Source organism: Pocillopora damicornis, chromosome 14 (genome assembly GCF_964200805.1).
Source record: "Pocillopora damicornis chromosome 14, jaPocDami1.2, whole genome shotgun sequence".
Taxonomy (NCBI): domain Eukaryota; kingdom Metazoa; phylum Cnidaria; class Anthozoa; order Scleractinia; family Pocilloporidae; genus Pocillopora; species Pocillopora damicornis.
The window spans coordinates 14986120-15004158 of record NC_142683.1 but is presented as its reverse complement, the minus strand read 5'-3'; the positions used below and the strand labels follow the sequence as shown (position 1 = coordinate 15004158).

The window sequence follows — 18039 nt, the reverse complement described above, 5'->3', positions numbered from 1 at the left end:
AAGTGTCGGCTTCTTCCTTCTTAGTAAAAGTACTGCTTCAAAATTTACCATTTTTCTCTTATTTTCACAGTTCTTAACCTCTCTTGTTATTTTTAATCTAGAACTGACTTGGTTCAGGTTCGCTGAGTTTCAAGACACACCAGAAAGAAGATTGATGCCCTGAATTTGGTCCACGTGGGAAGCTGATGAGGTGAGAACAGGCAAAGTTAAGTTTTATTGTGTGAAATGTTTGGAAATAGGTAAGAGTAGAGTTACTCTTTAAATTGCATTGTTTATTCCCTGAACCAGTTAAGCGGAGTTTAAATCAACTGACTAGATCTGAATAAATCTCACGAAACTTCAAAACTAGAATCGGGCTCGGGAGAGTTCTGTGGCGTGGGACAATAAAATATTTGCAGACTGTAGACTGTAAATTGACGGACACTGACTTTAGACAGATGAAACAGAAAACAAACGCGTTACTGTGCATATATTTTTTTAATGTACTGACACCACAAGCTTCAAAAATTTACTCTCTTTACTTTATAAATAAATATTTTGACTGTCACTGTAGGTAATATGAGTTAGACTGTTCATCAACAGTACATTTACATTTAAGGTAGCTTTGGTGTTAAATTCAAATTTGCAGCTGTGAATTTTGACAGCAACAACTGATCATGGCAAATTGCAGTTGTTAACTTTGTGAAGTTGAACAGACAGTATACTGTCTAATATCATTAAGCATGAAGATGGGTATTTATTATTTTTTGTACCATTTACTTTTAAATATGCTTTAATTATCTGGAGTTGATGCAGACTTTCACATGACTCCATATTCATTTAATGAAAATAAATTAGCTAAATCCAAAGGTAAGTGAGGTAAAGATGGTAAAAGAAACAGTAGAAAAGACATTCTCCCCTTTGTCCTCCTCAAAGTTCATCATGTTGGTGAAGGTGTTGATACATTTTACGTTCAAATGTAGGATCATGTTCTTTAGCACTGTAAAACTTGTGCAGGGCTTTTGAAATGCGTCCTTCGATATCTGCCATAGCAATGTCTTTGTCATGTGCTCCAAGACTTTCCACAATCTAAACTCAAAAGAGAGAATCATTTTTATTTGGACAATTAAAAATTACAATTGTGGGGTCTTCAATCACTGTTTGAAATTTGCAATGAAGAAGTGGCCTGCATATACATGAAGAAGTCCATAAATTTGTGAGGTCCACAGCTTGGGTGACTAAATTGTTAATTTTCAAGGAGCTTTTGAGAGACTTAATTCTGATAATGATGGCCTCTCTCTCCCAACTAGAATAAACTGGTGACATGATGTTGAGTAAAAACCTGCCACACTGGTCTAAATAATAATAGTATTATTTCATACAAACGCAGAAAAAAATATTTATTTGACAGTTTCACAGGATGGATTAAAGGATGTTTTAAGGGTGCATAAAACCTTCTCTCTTATAGTTCATCTTCATATATGCTTCCAAAATACCAACATGAAGCAGATGTTGGAATCTCTTATTGGGAAGTCCATTTTACCCCAGGTGCCTATTTTATTGTGAATACTACATAAACATAGGCCATTATTGAACCTCCTTAATGTACCAAGTAACTACACCACACATACAACCATAAGTGCTTTACCTCTGTAGCTTTAGAGTGAGTTCCTCCAAGACCCTTTAAAAACACAAGGAAATAAGAATAAAGACAAAAGACTGTGACACACTTTAGTAAGGGTTTCAATTCTGTTTCAAAAGAAGGCAGCATGGCTGAGCAGTCAGCAACTTGCTCTTGCAATGCAGAGGTTGCAAATTAGAGTATTGCTCTGACTGCCAACTCAGGACCTGTTTCTTGGTAGCTCCAAGTTGAACATGCTCTGTGCCTTGCATGTAAACAATAAACTTGTCATCTTTCTTCTAGATGGGCTTTTTAATCTTGTAAAGCTACTATTTAGTGCAAGTTTATCTTTTGGTTTTGTGGTAGGGTAGATATATTATGCTCACAAATTCTGAATCATTAACTTTTTTAGTGTCACCCAGAAAACATACTTAGTATCATGATTTTGCATTATGTTTTCTTTAAGAACTTAATTAACAAGCTACACAGATATGGCATTTGAAACATAATTATATACTGAAAATAACCCCAAAAACTTCATTATAAATTAAAGTACTAGAAATGTATTTATGGTCAAATATTTCAGTTATTATGCCAGTGTTATGTTCAATGCTCTGATCATAGCATTGTGCCCAAAATTAAGCCAGCATGGTTTATGTGAGCCTATTTTGAGGAGAGAGTGAAATGTTTAAGTGTGCTTCCAATATTAAAAAAAATAAAGTGTATTTGTACCTATTAAGCCACATTCTTGCAACATTTCATTTCAATTTTAAATGGTAAAGCTGTCAAACATATCAACCGACCTATATTCCAAGCAAATTTTTAAAATGCAACTTTGAATTCTTACCTGTATATAGCTTGAAATAAACTTTTCTTTGTCAAAGATTCCTCTCTTATCATGGCACTCTGTCAGCAAAGCCCTGTGGAAAAAGAATGCACTAGATTGGGTCATGCAAAATTTGTGAATTTTCCCTCCGTTTCTTGAGCTGAGTATCTGTAAGGAACCTGTTTAATATTACCAATTGTTAAATAGTTGAAAATGTTCTAACATGATGTAGAATAACATTATTTGATAACAACTAAATAAAAATACAGGGATTGACAAATACAAACCCATCAATTACTCACTCAATGTAGGGAGCATCAATGTGGCTATACTCAAACTCTTCAGTGTTGGAAACATCATTTGGATCAATAAATAACAAGAGCTCTTTTAACTGATCAACAGTCAGATTCTCTATATATCCATGAGTTACAAAACCTTTGTGATCAGGGTCAAGGTATTCAACCAACTGAAAAGGAAGAGATGGAAAAATTAAGTACAGGGCAGGCTTCACTTTTAACTAGTGATCCATTTATCATAATTTACTTCACCTGCAAAGGTTGAAGAAGTCAGCTACTCAAACAACCCTACTCTAGTGCTTTTGGCACTCAATAACATTTCCATTGCTGTGGACACGTCACCAGATTGCAAATGTTTGTGAATTAATTTACAAAGAAAAGGATTTAAAGATAAGGTATGAAAAAACTTTTGCCTAAAATTCATTAAAGCCTCAGAAATCCAAGAAGTATTTTATCACAAATGTTAACTTGAAAGGAATGAAAAATATGATACAACCTCACTTACTGTAAAGGAAGGGTGGGATAAATTTTTAAAAAAAATTGCATATCTTAGTGTGTAAAATAATAAGTTTGCATGCCCATCTAGCTCAAAATACTCAGACATTAATTTCTTGGCTAAAATTTAAGTGGCATTGCACTAATAATGGGAATCTGTTTCCTGACCTTTATTACTCTATCCTGTTCATCTTTCCTCATTACATCTCTCCTTCTACTTTCACTTTGAAAGTATTTTTGTACAAAATCTTTAAGCCAAATCCTTCCCTCGTTATCAGCTAAGGTTAGCAGAAAGCGTTTCAAAATGTAGATGTCCATATGGCCTTGACTAAGATCCCCATACCCAGAGTACTGCCATAACACCCTCACTTCATTCATAGGTGTAAAGGAAATGTTCACTTTATCACAGTCTTTCTCTGTGAACTGTTTTAACTGCGAGAACCAAATAGATACTGCAGAGTTCATGTAGCCCCAGGAACGCACTTGGTGCCAGTAGCCTGAGCAGCAAAGGTAACAAATGATAAATGTATACCATTGCCAAAGCATTTACATTTTGTCCACTGTAGACTAACTATAAATTTCTGAAATTAAAAAACATTGCCAAAACTATAGACAGTACCACTCAAAAGTAAGTTGACAGTCCCTCAAACCTCGATGCGCGATACTCAATACTTGAGCCTCCATTCTCAATTCCCAATAGTTTCGAGTATCAAGGATTGAGTATCAAGTTGAGACTGTTAACTTACCTTTGAGGGGTACTGTAACATCTTTGTTTAATCTGATAATCATCTAGATTTTACTTAATCTACACTGTCTCAGTGCAAAATGTCTCATTATCGCATTCAGATTATAATCAAATGATAGTCATAAACCATGTGAAATCCTACCTAATATTTACATGTGCTGTTCAGCACTTCATTAAAGAGTTGTCTTAAATTTTCTTTTAAAATTTATCTTAAATTAAAGGATATCAACTCTTGCAGATGAAATTTGGTGAACACCAACGCTTACCTCCAGGCATGAAGATACAGTCACCCTTGTTCATTCTGACTTTGGAGTAATGTACATCTTTGATCTTTGGAAACTCGTCTAGGTCCACAGAGTCAATGTCTATCTCTGAATATCCTCCCCATTCATATTTGGAATCATCAGACATGTAAACAAGATCTGTTTGATCTGGATGAACAAGAAGCCAGTCTTTGGTGCCATTAAAAATACAATGTATATTGCTGAAGGGATCCTGATGTAATTTTGTTTTGCCGCCACGAGCACTGAGAAATAAGTGGACCTCTTGAATAGCCTCAGAAAAGGAACCACATCTGAAAAGTGTAAATTTTTTAAAGAGCAATTTAGAACTTGAGTTTTTTTTTAATTACGGTCAAAGTTTGGGAGTTTATAGTTTTCCAACACAAAAAGTATTCTGCACACTGGAAAGGTTACATCTGTTATAAGTATAAGAAGGAAAGTTTAGGAAACAGAATTTTGGTCAGAGTCTGACATAGGGTAACTGTAGCTTTAATTTTTTGGGTTTTTTCAAGTGTTTTTTAAAAGGTCTTCCGTGAGTTTAGAGTCCTACATGTATCATACCATTTTCATAATGACCTATGTTTCAAACAGCCCTGAAATCCCTTAAAAATTACTTTTATTATTAATGACACCATAGGGGTGCTGAAAATTATTTCCACAATGACTTGAAATGCAGATATCTTTGAACCTTGCAAGAGTGGTAGCGAGTTATATGCTCCTGAACCAAGTGATTTATATCACCAGGGCTTAACTTCTCTGCTAAAGGGTACTTCTGTTTTCCTAGATGGGATACAACTTTATTTTAGGGTTCATTAACAGTTCCTTTTGTATCCATCATGATGCTTCAGGGTACTCTTGGAGTATGTGCACTGTCTTGCACAAGAAGACAATACTGGCCTGAGAACTCCTGATTTCAAGTGCAGCATGCTATAAAGCTATTGGGGTAGAATTATAAGAAAAGGGCCTTTGAGGTTGATTGTTTAGTATGAATTAACAGGCTTTTTAATTAATTTATTGGAGCCCTCAAGGTATACAATCATATATATATATTTATATAATTTATAGGTTTAACCTTAAGCATGGAGGTATTCCTATGTCTCTTTCCATCGGTTGTGGAATCTGTGAGATCACATATGCATCCATGGTCTGATAATTCTGTATGAAATGCTTTATGGTGTCTCTGCCAAGAATATCTGCTTCCCCAACTGGTAAACGATCATTTGCTTCAGCACGTGCTTCAAGACGTACAGTGAGATCTCCATACTCGGAGATCAAAAATTCTTCTGTCCATAATTCATATGCCCTTATGATGAAAAGAAAACAAAGCAAACTATATACTTGAACTAAATATTTCTGGCCATGCCACTTCCAAGATTTCTTAAAGACCTCAAACTGGTTAGAGATTTGTGTTTTGAAGTCTCCTTACCCTCCTTATGGAAAGGGATAGTCTGTTTTCAAATGCAAACTCAGTAATCAAGAAATTGTAATGTAATCATTATACTTGGATAAATAAAACAGCTGCTGAACTGATTAACACCCCTATCGATTAGTATGGATAAATACTACTGTTTTCATCTGAAAATAGTTTCAGAATACACCTGTTCCCCAGGTATTGTATAACTTTAGTTCCCTTTGCAACATATCATCCATGCGTACAATGGAAGAACGTCCTCTTCCATCCATTATATTTTCTAAGTATAAAGGACAGTCTGAAATTTCAGACATGTATGTATCCTGAAACAAGTTGAGTCAGTCCTAATACTTAAAATGAAAAGTATTGAAACTCATCTTATTTTTCTTTTTTTGTCGGCTTAGGCAGTCAAAAAAACTGAATTTTCTCTCAGTTATTCTTCCCTTACCAATTGCTCTCTTATACAAGGCATGTTTTCCGTTCTTATTTTCTGTGTTACAGCAACTTCAATTCTTCGAAAAGTTTTGTTTCTATGGAGTCTCGCAAACAAAAACTCGCCGATCACTCGCGATTAAAGTAAAAGATAATAATTCTACAAATTCATGCGTGTTTAACTTAGTTATCACAGAGAAACTGATTAATCTTTTTACCTGGAATGTATTGCGGCTCCCCTAAAAACCACCGGTTTATTTTTGGACACATAAGTTTCCCAAAACTCTGCTGGGTGCGGAACTGCACTGATTTCTTGTGTAACAACATCGGGCTTTCTATGCTGACCGAAAGGCTTTAAATGTCCTACGGATACTTCATCCAAGCAAACGAAGGGTTTAATTGATATTAAAGAAAGGACATAAATCAGCGCATTCGCTTTATGCATTTTTACCTGTATGTTCGGAAAAGTCAATGACTCTTTTGATACGATCATGAGAACAATAAACTTAGAGCCCAGTCGATCGTTGTCTCATTCAGATCGAGGATCGAGTGAGATTGAGTTTTACTCATAAAGGTCGCTACAGTTGGCAATTTTCAGCAGATTACCGCGAGATTATGGCAACTGTAAATTTGGGCACACGCTCTCGGAATTCTCTGTATAAGATTGCGTAAAATTTTCAAATTAAAGTCAAGCCCGAGGAATCTGTGTGACGTTGCGTGACAACTTTGAAAACCAACTTCGTTCTCAGGTTCCTCTCATTTCCTCCCACGTGACTGAGTCACAACAGTACTTTAGCGGTCGCTGGGTGACCGCAACATTCAGGTTGACTGCTAACTACAGGTTCCGCGGAATATATTTGAGACGCAATAAAAAACGCCCTTTCATGTCACAACAGATCACAAAATGTACATTTAATTTAAAAACTCGTTCAAAAATGCATCGAACCTTCGTTAGCAAACAACATCAACAAAGTGGTAGCGCACCAGGGCAAAAGCAGGATTACTTTAGGCGGTATATTATTACTATAAACAGTTGGACCTCTAGGTCATTAACGACTATCAGCCTGCAAAAGACTTGCGAGGTTTCCAGGAGTGATATTCATCCTAACTGCTACAAGAAGAAATATACTCTCTCGGTTGCAATGCGTTTAGGACAATTGACCCAATTTAACTCAAAGTACTAACATTGTTTTCGGAAGATTAACACGGAATTGCTTTTACTTGAGAGATTATCCTCAGTTTTATTAGAACGATTCCGCTTTCACGGACTGTTTAATACATGTGAAAGACAATTCAAACAGGCCGTTACGACTCAGTCAAGGGTAACCACGACCGCTTTTAACCCTTTAACTCTCATGAGTGACCAAGACAGAATTTCTCCCTACAATATCAATACAATATCAACCAGATAAGTGATGAGAATATCAATTTGGGAGATAATTAGTTGATCCAATACTAAATTCTCTGCACTGACATAAGAATATAGAGCACACTGAAGGTCCTAAAAAAGTTTCCAGCCTGAGTCTCTTCAGTCTTCAGCCTCGATCAGTAATATTGTTAGAGCTTCAAAACATCAATGGAACAAACAAACATTAAAATGCTTTTATTGGGTAATTTTAACTCCACATGTTTCCTTTTTTAATGACTAAATGGATCCTTTAATCGCGTTTCTACAAAATACTGACGTTTAAGATACGATTACTGAACTAAAAACATAATTTCATCGGCGGTGATTCATGTTGGAGTTGAACCGGAAAATGAACCGATCGCTGTTCACCTTTTAGATCCCCACCGACACCGGCGACGGCGGCTGAACACGTTTCACATGCTCTACTGGAAAATGAAAAGCAAGAGTTAGTTTCTATATGAGCCCAGAGGCTAACAAACTGAAAATTAATACTCCTAGAAACTACTTCCTCCACGGTCGGAAGAACAGGGAGATTTACTCGAAAAGAAAGCAGCATTACTGCGTAGTTTTGTTTGCGCGTTCAAGTGTCAATAGAAGCTGTCAATCTTTTCCGCAACAATGTTTGGCTTACCTTGATCATGCATACCCATCATACAACTGGTAGGTTGGTGAGTAACTATTTAGCTATCGCTTCGAATTCTTCTCCCTTCAGAAAAGCTCAAAGGATAAACCGTAAAAAGCTTACCGTTTCCTCCCTTGTCTAGTATCGCAGGATTAGGTTCATCGTCCATGGTGGCGACAGGTTCCTTGAAAAAGTAATTTAATTGAGAGTAAGTCTATTTACTCCCTATGTTAGACATACGTCAGTATAGAAGCCCCCTTAAAGAGATATCAATAGATTTCGGGAAAAGTGCACCTCTATTTCCTGCTCGGGGTCCTCTTCGCTCTTGATAATGAATGCCTTCGCCAGACACAAAACCATCAGCAACAAAGCGAGGTACTTCATTTTCCTGGAGTGATCCAAACATAAAAATAATATAGACATCAGTGTAATATCACTCGTCGATAGAAATGAACTGTCTTCGATTTTTGTCGATTGCGATTAAACTGAGCCTAAGGGCGCTACGACGATTCAGAATTTAAGGTACGCAATTAGTGACTAATTATCAAATCCTTCTCCCCCTAACCAGTATCGAAATATATCGATGTCAAGCTTCTTGTCTCAAAACAACTCAGATATTGTTCAAATTCTGGTCCACAGGCCACCAAATGCGGTGAATACTGTTGTTGAAATTATTTTAAATCGTTTGTTGAAAAGTTTTAAAGTCCGTTTAACGCCACACGTAAACATACTCGTATTTCTTGGGTTATTTTTTTCTTCTTTGCTTTAATTTTTCTTACTTAGAAAAGCACTGTTATAAAGTTTTTTTTTCTTTTATCTAGGAAATTTTCTTCTCTACATAAGCGTCTATTAAAATAAAATTAGCAAATTCGCCGGGGCCCTGCTCTTTGTAATAAATTCCATTTTCAGTGATGTCTTCAATTTTGGATAAGGACAGTTTTGATCACTAATGATGCGAAATGCACCAGTCCCACCAAATCATCCTGTAAACTCTTAAACTTTTTCAGACAACGGAGTATCTGGCTATCTCTCTGCTGTTCTCAGTTCAGTTTGAAATGAAAGAGGAAATAAACAATTTGCTATTAAGAAGTAATTGTTGTTTAAAATATGAGTTGGTGGTCAAATCAGCTTTAAAGATGAAATTAAAACCAGTTACGTCGGTTCTAACTGTTAATTCGTCAAGTATCGGGTAAACGCTTCAAAAAAGTTTTAAAATCATTTGTCATCTTACTTGAAAAAGGATACAGAGCCCCTCTAAGAATTTGGAGACATGCAGAAGGTAAGCGGGTAAGCCATTATCAGCTTAGAGACAAGCACAGGAATTTAACAAACGAGAAAGCTCTGACTTACTTCAGGTCGATGATTCAATCTTGCAATTTTGACTTGGAGGAACACTGTGCTATTTATGGTAAAGTATGGTGTGTGCACCGCTTTTTATGCCACCCGATGTTGATTAAATTGACCTCTAAAAAGCCACGAAACCAGCGGTGACCGATTAAAGTTGATAAATTGCTGATAAGTTATTCTAGAGACCTCGTTGAGCCTTGAAGCGGTGATAACATGAAAGTAACATTGGGTAGGTGCAATACTCGTCTATGTTTCGCGAAATTCACTTACACTAGCCTTTTATAACACAACTGAAAGAAACAGTCGTCCTGGTTTTTACCGGAGGTATTGGAAATAGTCGGTGTGGCTGAGTTGTTTCTATTTTGGGTCTTGTTTACGTAAGGATGCGATAAAACGTTTCAGGTTCAGTCAAGGGGGACCAAAACTTATGCTTCGTGCATAAATTTCCCCTTTCTGGTCTTTTCCGGCGACTGAGGTTTCTAATTGCTTCTCTCCATAGACACGTTTTCATTTTATAAAGTGTATACTATATCTGAGAAAAAAGCAACATATAACAATTAAGGTAGCTTTCCTTGCCGCAATCTTAAGAGAAAACTGAAAAATTTCTCTCTCAATCAGCCTAAACTAGTAATTTATCCTGAAAAACAATCAACTACGATCTTTGATTGTGATTATTCTTAATATTCTTTTTGTTTCGCGTCTGTGCCTCTGAATGGTTTGCAGTTAAGCGTGGGCAATTATCTCAAAATCATTCATGAATGGACCAGAACTTCTGTTCATTTCGAAAGCTAATCCTTATCTTCTCTTTAAATTGCTCGCCCTAATGTCTAATTTGTTATTACTGATAGTTTTTAATAGCTTTGCTAACAGATGGGGGCGTTAGTGCTCCATAGTTTGTTATGAACCTAATCTGTACATCGTATAGAGTTAGACGTTAATCATAAGCTTTTCAATCTGAGAAATAGTCGCTCCTACAAATTGCCACGCCTCCATGCAAACGGGACAAAGAACTCTTTTATGATTTCAATGGTCTGTCTAGTAAATGATGCCTAATCTATTTTAGAAGAATGTAGAATGTTTTTAAATTGTTTTTGATCTTGAATTTTATGCAAAAACTGTATATGGAAATAATTTTTACACCAAGTCCTTTTTAATGTTATCATTAAAGGATTGATGTAATTTAATACTACTTTCACATTATTTTATATCATATTATTGCAAATAATCACGTAATTCAGCCAACGGGCTGCGATGTAACTTTTGATAAACTTTCTCTCTATCCTAGATACAATAATCGCTTATTTTTTTCCACAACAATTTGCTAAAATTGACTTCTACCAGTCGAAGCTATACTCGAAGAAACATCCGTCTTCGTTAATAATGGGTTTAGAAATTATTTATATCATTCTATTATTTTATCAAATTTACTCGTTTCTGTTTATTCTATGGTTATCTGTTATTTAATGCTTGAATATTAGCTTTTGAGTGCTCCTCACTAATAGCTGTAGCAATAAACCAGTGTACATGTAAATATGTATTGTGTTGGTTTATATTTGGAAATAATCGGCGTATGTTGTTTTTTATTTTTGGTCTTATTTACCCAGAGTAAGATCGAGATGTTCCAGATTCATTCATGGATGGACCGAAACTTCTACTCCGTGCATAAAATTTCCCTGGTGCCAACAGTTCCTCATTGATTGATGAATTTACTTTTATAATTAGTAACCAATCTGATTGAAGGATGTTTAAGTTCAAAGCTAGTTCAAAAAGGCATACATTTAAAAGATGGTTCCTATGTTGATCAGTGACTACTCTGGAAGGGCCCTGACCCTAAAGGAACTGTTCGAAATGGCCACTATTTTAAGCCCTACTTACAGAAACATTCATCCCAATTTTAATTTGAAAATAATCGGCATATCTATGTTATGTTTATTGCTAGTATTTTTAACTAAGATTAAAGGCGAACTAATCTAAGATATCCCAAATTCAGTCATGGATGGACAAGAACTCCTGTTAAGTGCATAAATTTTCCATTTTTAGTCGCCATCGGCACCCGAAGTTTCCTCAATGCTTGATTGATTTTATTTCGTTTTTAAGTATACCAATTTGTTTCTGCTGTACAATTCTTTCAGACCTCTTTCTGGGGACAAGTTTTCATATTATATAGGATATAGTGTTATAAGAGAGAACCCTGCTTAGTTTCCTTCAACAATGTTGCGTTCCTTGCCTCAATCTTTAGAGGAGACGGAAAATTTCTCTTTCGATGAGCCTAGATTCTTGGAAAAATTCTTAATTATAATTTCTTCTTTGTTGGATATTTCTCATGTACATATTTCTTGCTGACGAAACAATTAATCTTGATTGTGATCATCATCACCTTAATTTGAATTCCTTACCACTGTCTAATCTGTTATCAATAGTTATTTATCGCTTAGCTAACAATTAGAGGCGGAAGCAAATTAATTTTACTTACCCATGGATGGACCAGAACTTCTGCTCATTTTCAATATTCACTCCTATCTTCCTTTTATTTAATTCACCCTTGCCTAGTTTGTTGTTGATAGTTTTATTAGCTTTGGTATCAGGCGTGGGTGCGCCTCATGTGCCACTTTTTTGTTCTTACCACATTTTGATGTCATCTGTGATCTATTACTGAACAGACGCACGGCAACTTGGAATCTATTTGTTCAATTGCAAATAGTCAGGTAATTCAGCCAACAGGCTGTAATATAGTTTTTGATAAACTAATAATCTCTCTAAGAATCAAATTTGGCACTCTGGTCACAACAGACATATCGCGCTGCTTAAAAGGACACAAATACAAGTTAAAATAGGTTACAGTGCTTATATTTACAAAACAACACGCATACACTCTGAAATAATTCTTGCAGTTTCTCCCGAGATTTAGTTCACGGAGCCCGATGAACTAACCCTCCTTTCCTTCGTTCCCAGGTTCCTCTCATTTCCTCACCCGCGACTGAGTCACAACAGTACTTTAGCGGTCGCTGGTTGACCGCAACGTACAGGTTGACTGCTAAATACAGGTTCCACGGAATATAGTTGAGACGCGATAAAAAAAAAACGCCCTTTCATTTCACAACTGATCACTAAATGTACATTTGATTTAAAAACTCGTTCAAAAATGCATCGATCCTTCGTCAGCAAACAACATCGACAAAGTGGTAGGGCACTAGGGCAAAGCAGGATTACTGTAGGCGGTGTGTTATTACTATAAACAGTTGGACCTCTAGGTCATTAACGACTATCAGCTAGCAAAAGACTTGCGAGGTTTCTAGGCGTGATATTCGTCCTAACTGATACAAGAAGAAATATACTCTCCCGGTTGCAATGCGTTTAGGACCGTGATTGACCCACAATTGAACTCACAGTACTTACATTGTTTTCGGGAGATAAACACGGAATTGCTTTTACTTGAGAGATTATCCTTACTTTTATTACAACGATTTCGCTTTAACGGACTGTTTAATACATGCGAAAGACAATTCAAACAGGCTGTTGCGACTCAGTTAAGGGTAACCACGACCGCTTTCAACCCTGTAACTCCCATAAGTGACCAAGATCCAATACTAAATTCTCTGCATTAACATTATAAGAATTGTATGGTTGACAGTAAGCAGAATTACAAACTTGATCAGGGAGCTAAAGGGTTAATCGATTAAAATAGAGATCTCCTCTTAAAATTACACAACCGACCGTTTAGCCCTTTTTAAAACCCTTAGGAGTGACTAGCATCTATTTTCTCCTTACAATATCACTCTTGAATCAAACATTAAGTTCATGAGAATATAAGAAATGATCACCAATTAAAGCAGCTCTTGATTACTAAACAAATTCTCTTTATCAGCATCTTGGGAAATGTATAGTGAATAGTATGGAGAATATAGATACTGATGTTAGGGTGTATAGGGCTTATACCGTGTGACCGCATAAGAGACAAAGGAGGGCTCCGCTAAATACAAGCAAACATGACGTACATCAGAGGTATTATTCAGTCCAGTTGGTAACTGAAAGTAGGATTTAAAAAATTTCTGGAGAATTAATGAATAAAAAACACCAAAATGACTAAAGAGGATACGTTTTTTGGAGCTGAAATGCTTTCGCTTTAATAAGTGGCTGCCGACGGAGTGTAGAAATGAAAGATGCCGTGTACAAATGTTAATGAAATACCAATTGCGGTGATGGGAGAAATAAACGATGGCTAGTAAAACGGCTCTTATTGAAACTGGAGCACACTAAAGGTCCTAAAAAAGTTTCCAGCCCGAGTCTCTTCAGTCTTTCGCCTGGATCGGTAATATTGTTTGGACTGCAAAACACCAATGGAACAAACAAACATTAAAAATGCTTTTATTGGGTAATTTTATCTCCACATGTTTCCTTTATAATGATTGAATGGATCCTTTTATCGCGTTTTTACAAAAGACTGACGTTTAAGATACGGTTACTGAATTAAAAACAATTTTATGTTGGAGTTGAACCGGAAAGTGAACCGGGAACTGTTCACTTTTTGCCATAACGAGAGCGGTAACCACAGCGGGAACGATAGCGGTAACCACCATAGCGGCCGTATCTGTAAAAGCGTCGTTTCACAGGCTTTTCTGGAAAATGAAAAGTAAGATTAAGTTTCCACATGAGCCAAGAGGCTAATAAACTGAATATCATTTCTCTTAAAAAATGACTTTCCTCTATGGTCGGAAGGACAGGGAGATTTACTCGTAAAGAAAGCCGCATTACTGCGAAGTTTTGTTTGCGCGTTCAAGTGTCAACAGAAAGCTGTCAGTCGTCTCCGCAACGATGTTTGGCTTACCCTGGTCATGCATAACCATCATACAACTGGGAGTTTAGTGAGTGACTATTTAGCTATCGCTTCGAATTCTTCTCTCTCCCGAAAATTTCAAAGGATAAACTGTACTTACAAACTTACCGTTTTCTCCCTCGTTTTGTATCGCAGGATTAGGTTCATCGTTCATGGTGGCGACAGGTTCCTTGAAAAAATAATTTGACTGAGAGTAAGTCTATTTACTCTGTAGGTTAGACAAACGTCAATATAGAAGCCCTCTCAAAGAGATATCAATAGATTTCATGAAAAGTGCACCTCTATTTCCAGCTTGGGGTCTTCTTCGCTCTCGATAATGAATGCCTTCGCCAGACACAAAACCATCAGCAACAAAGCGAGGTACTTCATTTTCCTGGAGTGATCCAAACATAAAAATAATATAGACATCAGTGTAATGTCACTCGTCGATAGAAATGAACTGTCTTCAATGATTGCGATTTATCTGAGCCCAAAGGCGCCACGATGATTCAGAATTTAAGGTACGTAATTAGTGACTAATTATCAAACCCTTTTCCCCTTAACCAGTATCGAAATATATCGATGTCAAGCTTCTTGTTTCAAAACAACTCACAAATTGTTCAAATTCTTGTCCACAGGCCACTAAAAGAGCTGCATACTGTTGTTGAAATTATTTTAAATCGTTTGTTGAAAAGTTTTAAAGTCCGTTTAACGTCACACCTAAACATACTCGTATTTCTTGGGTTATTTTTTCTTCTTCGCTTTAATTTTTCTTACATAGAAAAGCATTGTTCTAATCAGGTTTTATTTTTTTTATCTAGGAAACTTTCTTCTCTATATAAGCGTCTACTAAAAGAGAATTAACAAATTCGTCGCGGCCCTGCTCTATGTACTAAATTCCATTTTCAATATTGTCTTTTATTTTGGATAAGGACAGTTTTGATCACTAATAATGCGAAATGCCCCAGTCCCATCAAATCATCCTGTAAACTCTTAAACGTTTTTCAGACAACGGAGTGTGTCTGGCTATCTCTCTGCTGTTCTCAGTTCTGTTTGAAATGGAAGAGGAAGTAAACAATTTGCCATTAAAGTGCCTGTGACATGAATTTTTTTTTTGCGTAAATATTTAGCTTATGGTATGTACAAACCAATTCCGCAGAGGAAAAAATTTCAAAAAAATTTCAAAAAAATTAGCACTCGGTTTTTTCGGGCCCTAAAGTGCTCTAATTTTGTCTCAAAAGTGTCCCGTGGACTGGTAACGAATTAGCGGGTGATGACGTAGAAAACTGTGAAAACTCTCAATTGACACTTACAAATCCCTCACATCTCTTGTAATTTTGTATCAGTCAGCGTTGAAATACTCTTGAAATAATGCCCGATAGCGATGTATACCCTACCTTCAGCAGGCTCAACCGAGAGTTGTGAAACATCGCACTCAGGTAGTAAAGAAGAAATGGAAGTTGTGATTATGGTTCAGCCCTAAGAGGGAGAACCTCGTGCAGCAATCGAAGATTTCAGTCACCGAAGACTATCGAAGACGGTTTCTCGCCTTCGTTGTTCAGGTCAAGATTAGAGCAAAAATTCCCGTTACTACATTTTTCGTTTGTTGCGTTTGTGTTTCTTCCCTATGGCGAAATCTATGTTAAGAACAGGTAGCTGTGTTCGTTTCTGTTGCCATAACTTTCATTCCTTCGCTGACTATGTGCAGCGAAGGTTCCCCTCGGTCATTGCTCTTTCGTTGCTGTAGAGAGATTCCCTCAGTAAACCAAAAGCTAACTTTTGACAAAAGAATCAGCTGTACCACGAGGCCCGATGATTTTTCACCGAGAAGTCATCCGAACGTTTCACTGCAAGTTGCTCCTTTCCTCAAAGATTGTAAAGGGAGAGGCTATCGTCTCCGCTGGAAAACGAGTGAGTATATAGTCATCTGATTCATGTTAATCTCAAAAAGGGATTTAATAGAGAAAAACTTCTTAAGTTTAAGTGTTGCATTGCCTTATGACCCATTCCACCCAAGGGAAATAACTGACATCAGTATTATAAACGAATATTTCGTATGAATCGACTTTCACACAGCACTTGGATTCGGCACCATCTGTTTTAATAAAATTTGCGTTTCTATATTTATCTTGTTGCAGTGCTGTTATCGCAATGACATTGCTACTATTACTACTTTTAGTTATTCAAAGCAGGGGGGAATTGATGGCTGGTGGAATGGATTTGCGGAAACCTAGGTTAGGAGAATACACGGCCCTTTCGAGCTCGTGTTTATGCCAGTATCCGCCAGAGGTTTCGCACTGTTCACCCTATAGGATATCGGTAGCTTAGAAAAAGGCTTGAACTTCATTAGAAATGATGTATTTAAGTTATTAAAATGCGATGGAAACTGCAATTGGTAGGATTTTTACACGATAAGGAAAGCGCAAATGTAGTCATGTGCCAGCATTCTTTTTAACTGAACTCATTGGTTATCTTTCCTTGATTTTGACTAGTGGTATATGTTCGTAACAGGCGTCTTCGAAGCCGGTACAGAGCATAAGGCCTGCGACATTGAAGAGTAAAATCTCCTCGATGTCGACGATCGAAACGCATCCATTTTGGCCATACAGCTACTTTTTTGGGAAAGTAGTGTATAGAAATACTGGTTTATGTGTATTATTCTTGTAGCTAACATTATTTGGCGCTCCGGCTTCGCAATACGTTCGTCTTTTCTTCTAGATTTCTCCTTTCTCCACCATAGTTGCCGGCGTGTCTTCACAGTTTTCTACGTCGTAGTTATGTAACATGATCGTTTTGGCCGCGCGCTTTATTAGGACACTTTTTGGTCGCCAGATTGTTCTTTCAGTGCACAAAAAAATGGTCAAGGAGAGCCCGCTAGGCGCTAAGTTCGCTTATTTCTAATTTTAAATACAGCATTAACCAGAAAATGCAAATGAAAAATTTCGTGTCATAGGCACTTTAAGAAGTAGTTGTAGTTTAAATCTGAGTTGATTCTAACTGTAAATTCGTCAGGTATCCGTTAAACGCTTCAAATCATTTTTGAAATCACGTTTTGAAATCATTCGTCATCTCACTTGAAAAAGGAAACAGAACTCTTTTAATAATTTAGAGACAAGCAGAAGGCAGGCGGGCAAGCCATTATCAGCTTATAGAGACAAGCACAGGAATTTAACAAACGAGAAAGCTCTGACTTACTTTAGGTCCATGGTTCAATCTTGCAATGTTTACTTCGAGGAACACTGTGCGATCTATGGTAAAGTATGGTGTGTGCACCGCCTTTTACGCCAGCCGGTGTTGATTAAACTGACCTCAAAAAAGGTTTGAAACCAGCGGTGACCGATTGAAGTTGCTAATTGCTGATAAGCTATTTTAGAAACTCGTTGAGCCTTGAAGCGGTGACAACATCTAAGTAACATTGGGTAGGTGCAATGCTCGTCTATGTTTCGCGAATACTTGATAACAAACTCAATACAGGAATTTAATGAGATTCACTCAAACTAGCCGTATATAACACCACTGACAGGAACATTCTTCATGGTTTTTACTGGGTATATTGGAAATAGTCGATGTGTCTGAGTTGTTTCTCTTTTCGGTCTTGTTTACCTAAGGGTGCGATAAAACGTTTCAAATTCAGTTAAGGATGGACCAAAACTTATGCTCTGTGCATACATTTCCTCACTAATTAGTCTTTTTCCGGCGACCAAAGTTTCTAATTGCTTGATTGATGTAATTATTTTCCCATCATTGACTAAGCTTTGCTGGC

General features: G+C 36.8%; 1 protein-coding gene and 2 long non-coding RNA genes across 4 annotated transcripts; all 3 read right to left on the bottom strand.

Annotated features, from left to right (window-relative positions):
- Positions 1–458: 458 nt before the first annotated feature.
- Positions 459–6791, bottom strand: LOC113676932 (uncharacterized). The gene is made up of 8 exons (XM_027193676.2): positions 6305–6791; positions 5316–5546; positions 4229–4536; positions 3386–3714; positions 2729–2892; positions 2448–2520; positions 1628–1660; positions 459–1068 (listed from the first exon to the last, which is right to left on the bottom strand). Exons 1-8 carry the CDS (start codon positions 6577–6579, stop codon positions 910–912), a joined length of 1572 nt encoding a protein of 523 aa, XP_027049477.2. The 5' UTR covers positions 6580–6791; the 3' UTR covers positions 459–909.
- An 883-nt stretch (positions 6792–7674) lies between these two features.
- On the bottom strand, positions 7675–9526 carry LOC149034647 (uncharacterized). 2 transcript variants are annotated; one of them, XR_016182919.1, is made up of 4 exons: positions 9467–9526; positions 8411–8504; positions 8240–8300; positions 7675–7919 (listed from the first exon to the last, which is right to left on the bottom strand). It is a non-coding gene; the product is annotated as an uncharacterized LOC149034647 (long non-coding RNA). The 2 variants fall into 2 exon arrangements; XR_016182920.1 differs by having other exon boundaries at positions 7675–7916.
- A 4286-nt stretch (positions 9527–13812) lies between these two features.
- LOC113676917 (uncharacterized) lies at positions 13813–17802 on the bottom strand. Its single transcript, XR_016182918.1, has 4 exons — positions 17472–17802; positions 14577–14670; positions 14406–14466; positions 13813–14079 (listed from the first exon to the last, which is right to left on the bottom strand). It is a non-coding gene; the product is annotated as an uncharacterized LOC113676917 (long non-coding RNA).
- Between the last annotated feature and the right edge of the window lie 237 nt (positions 17803–18039).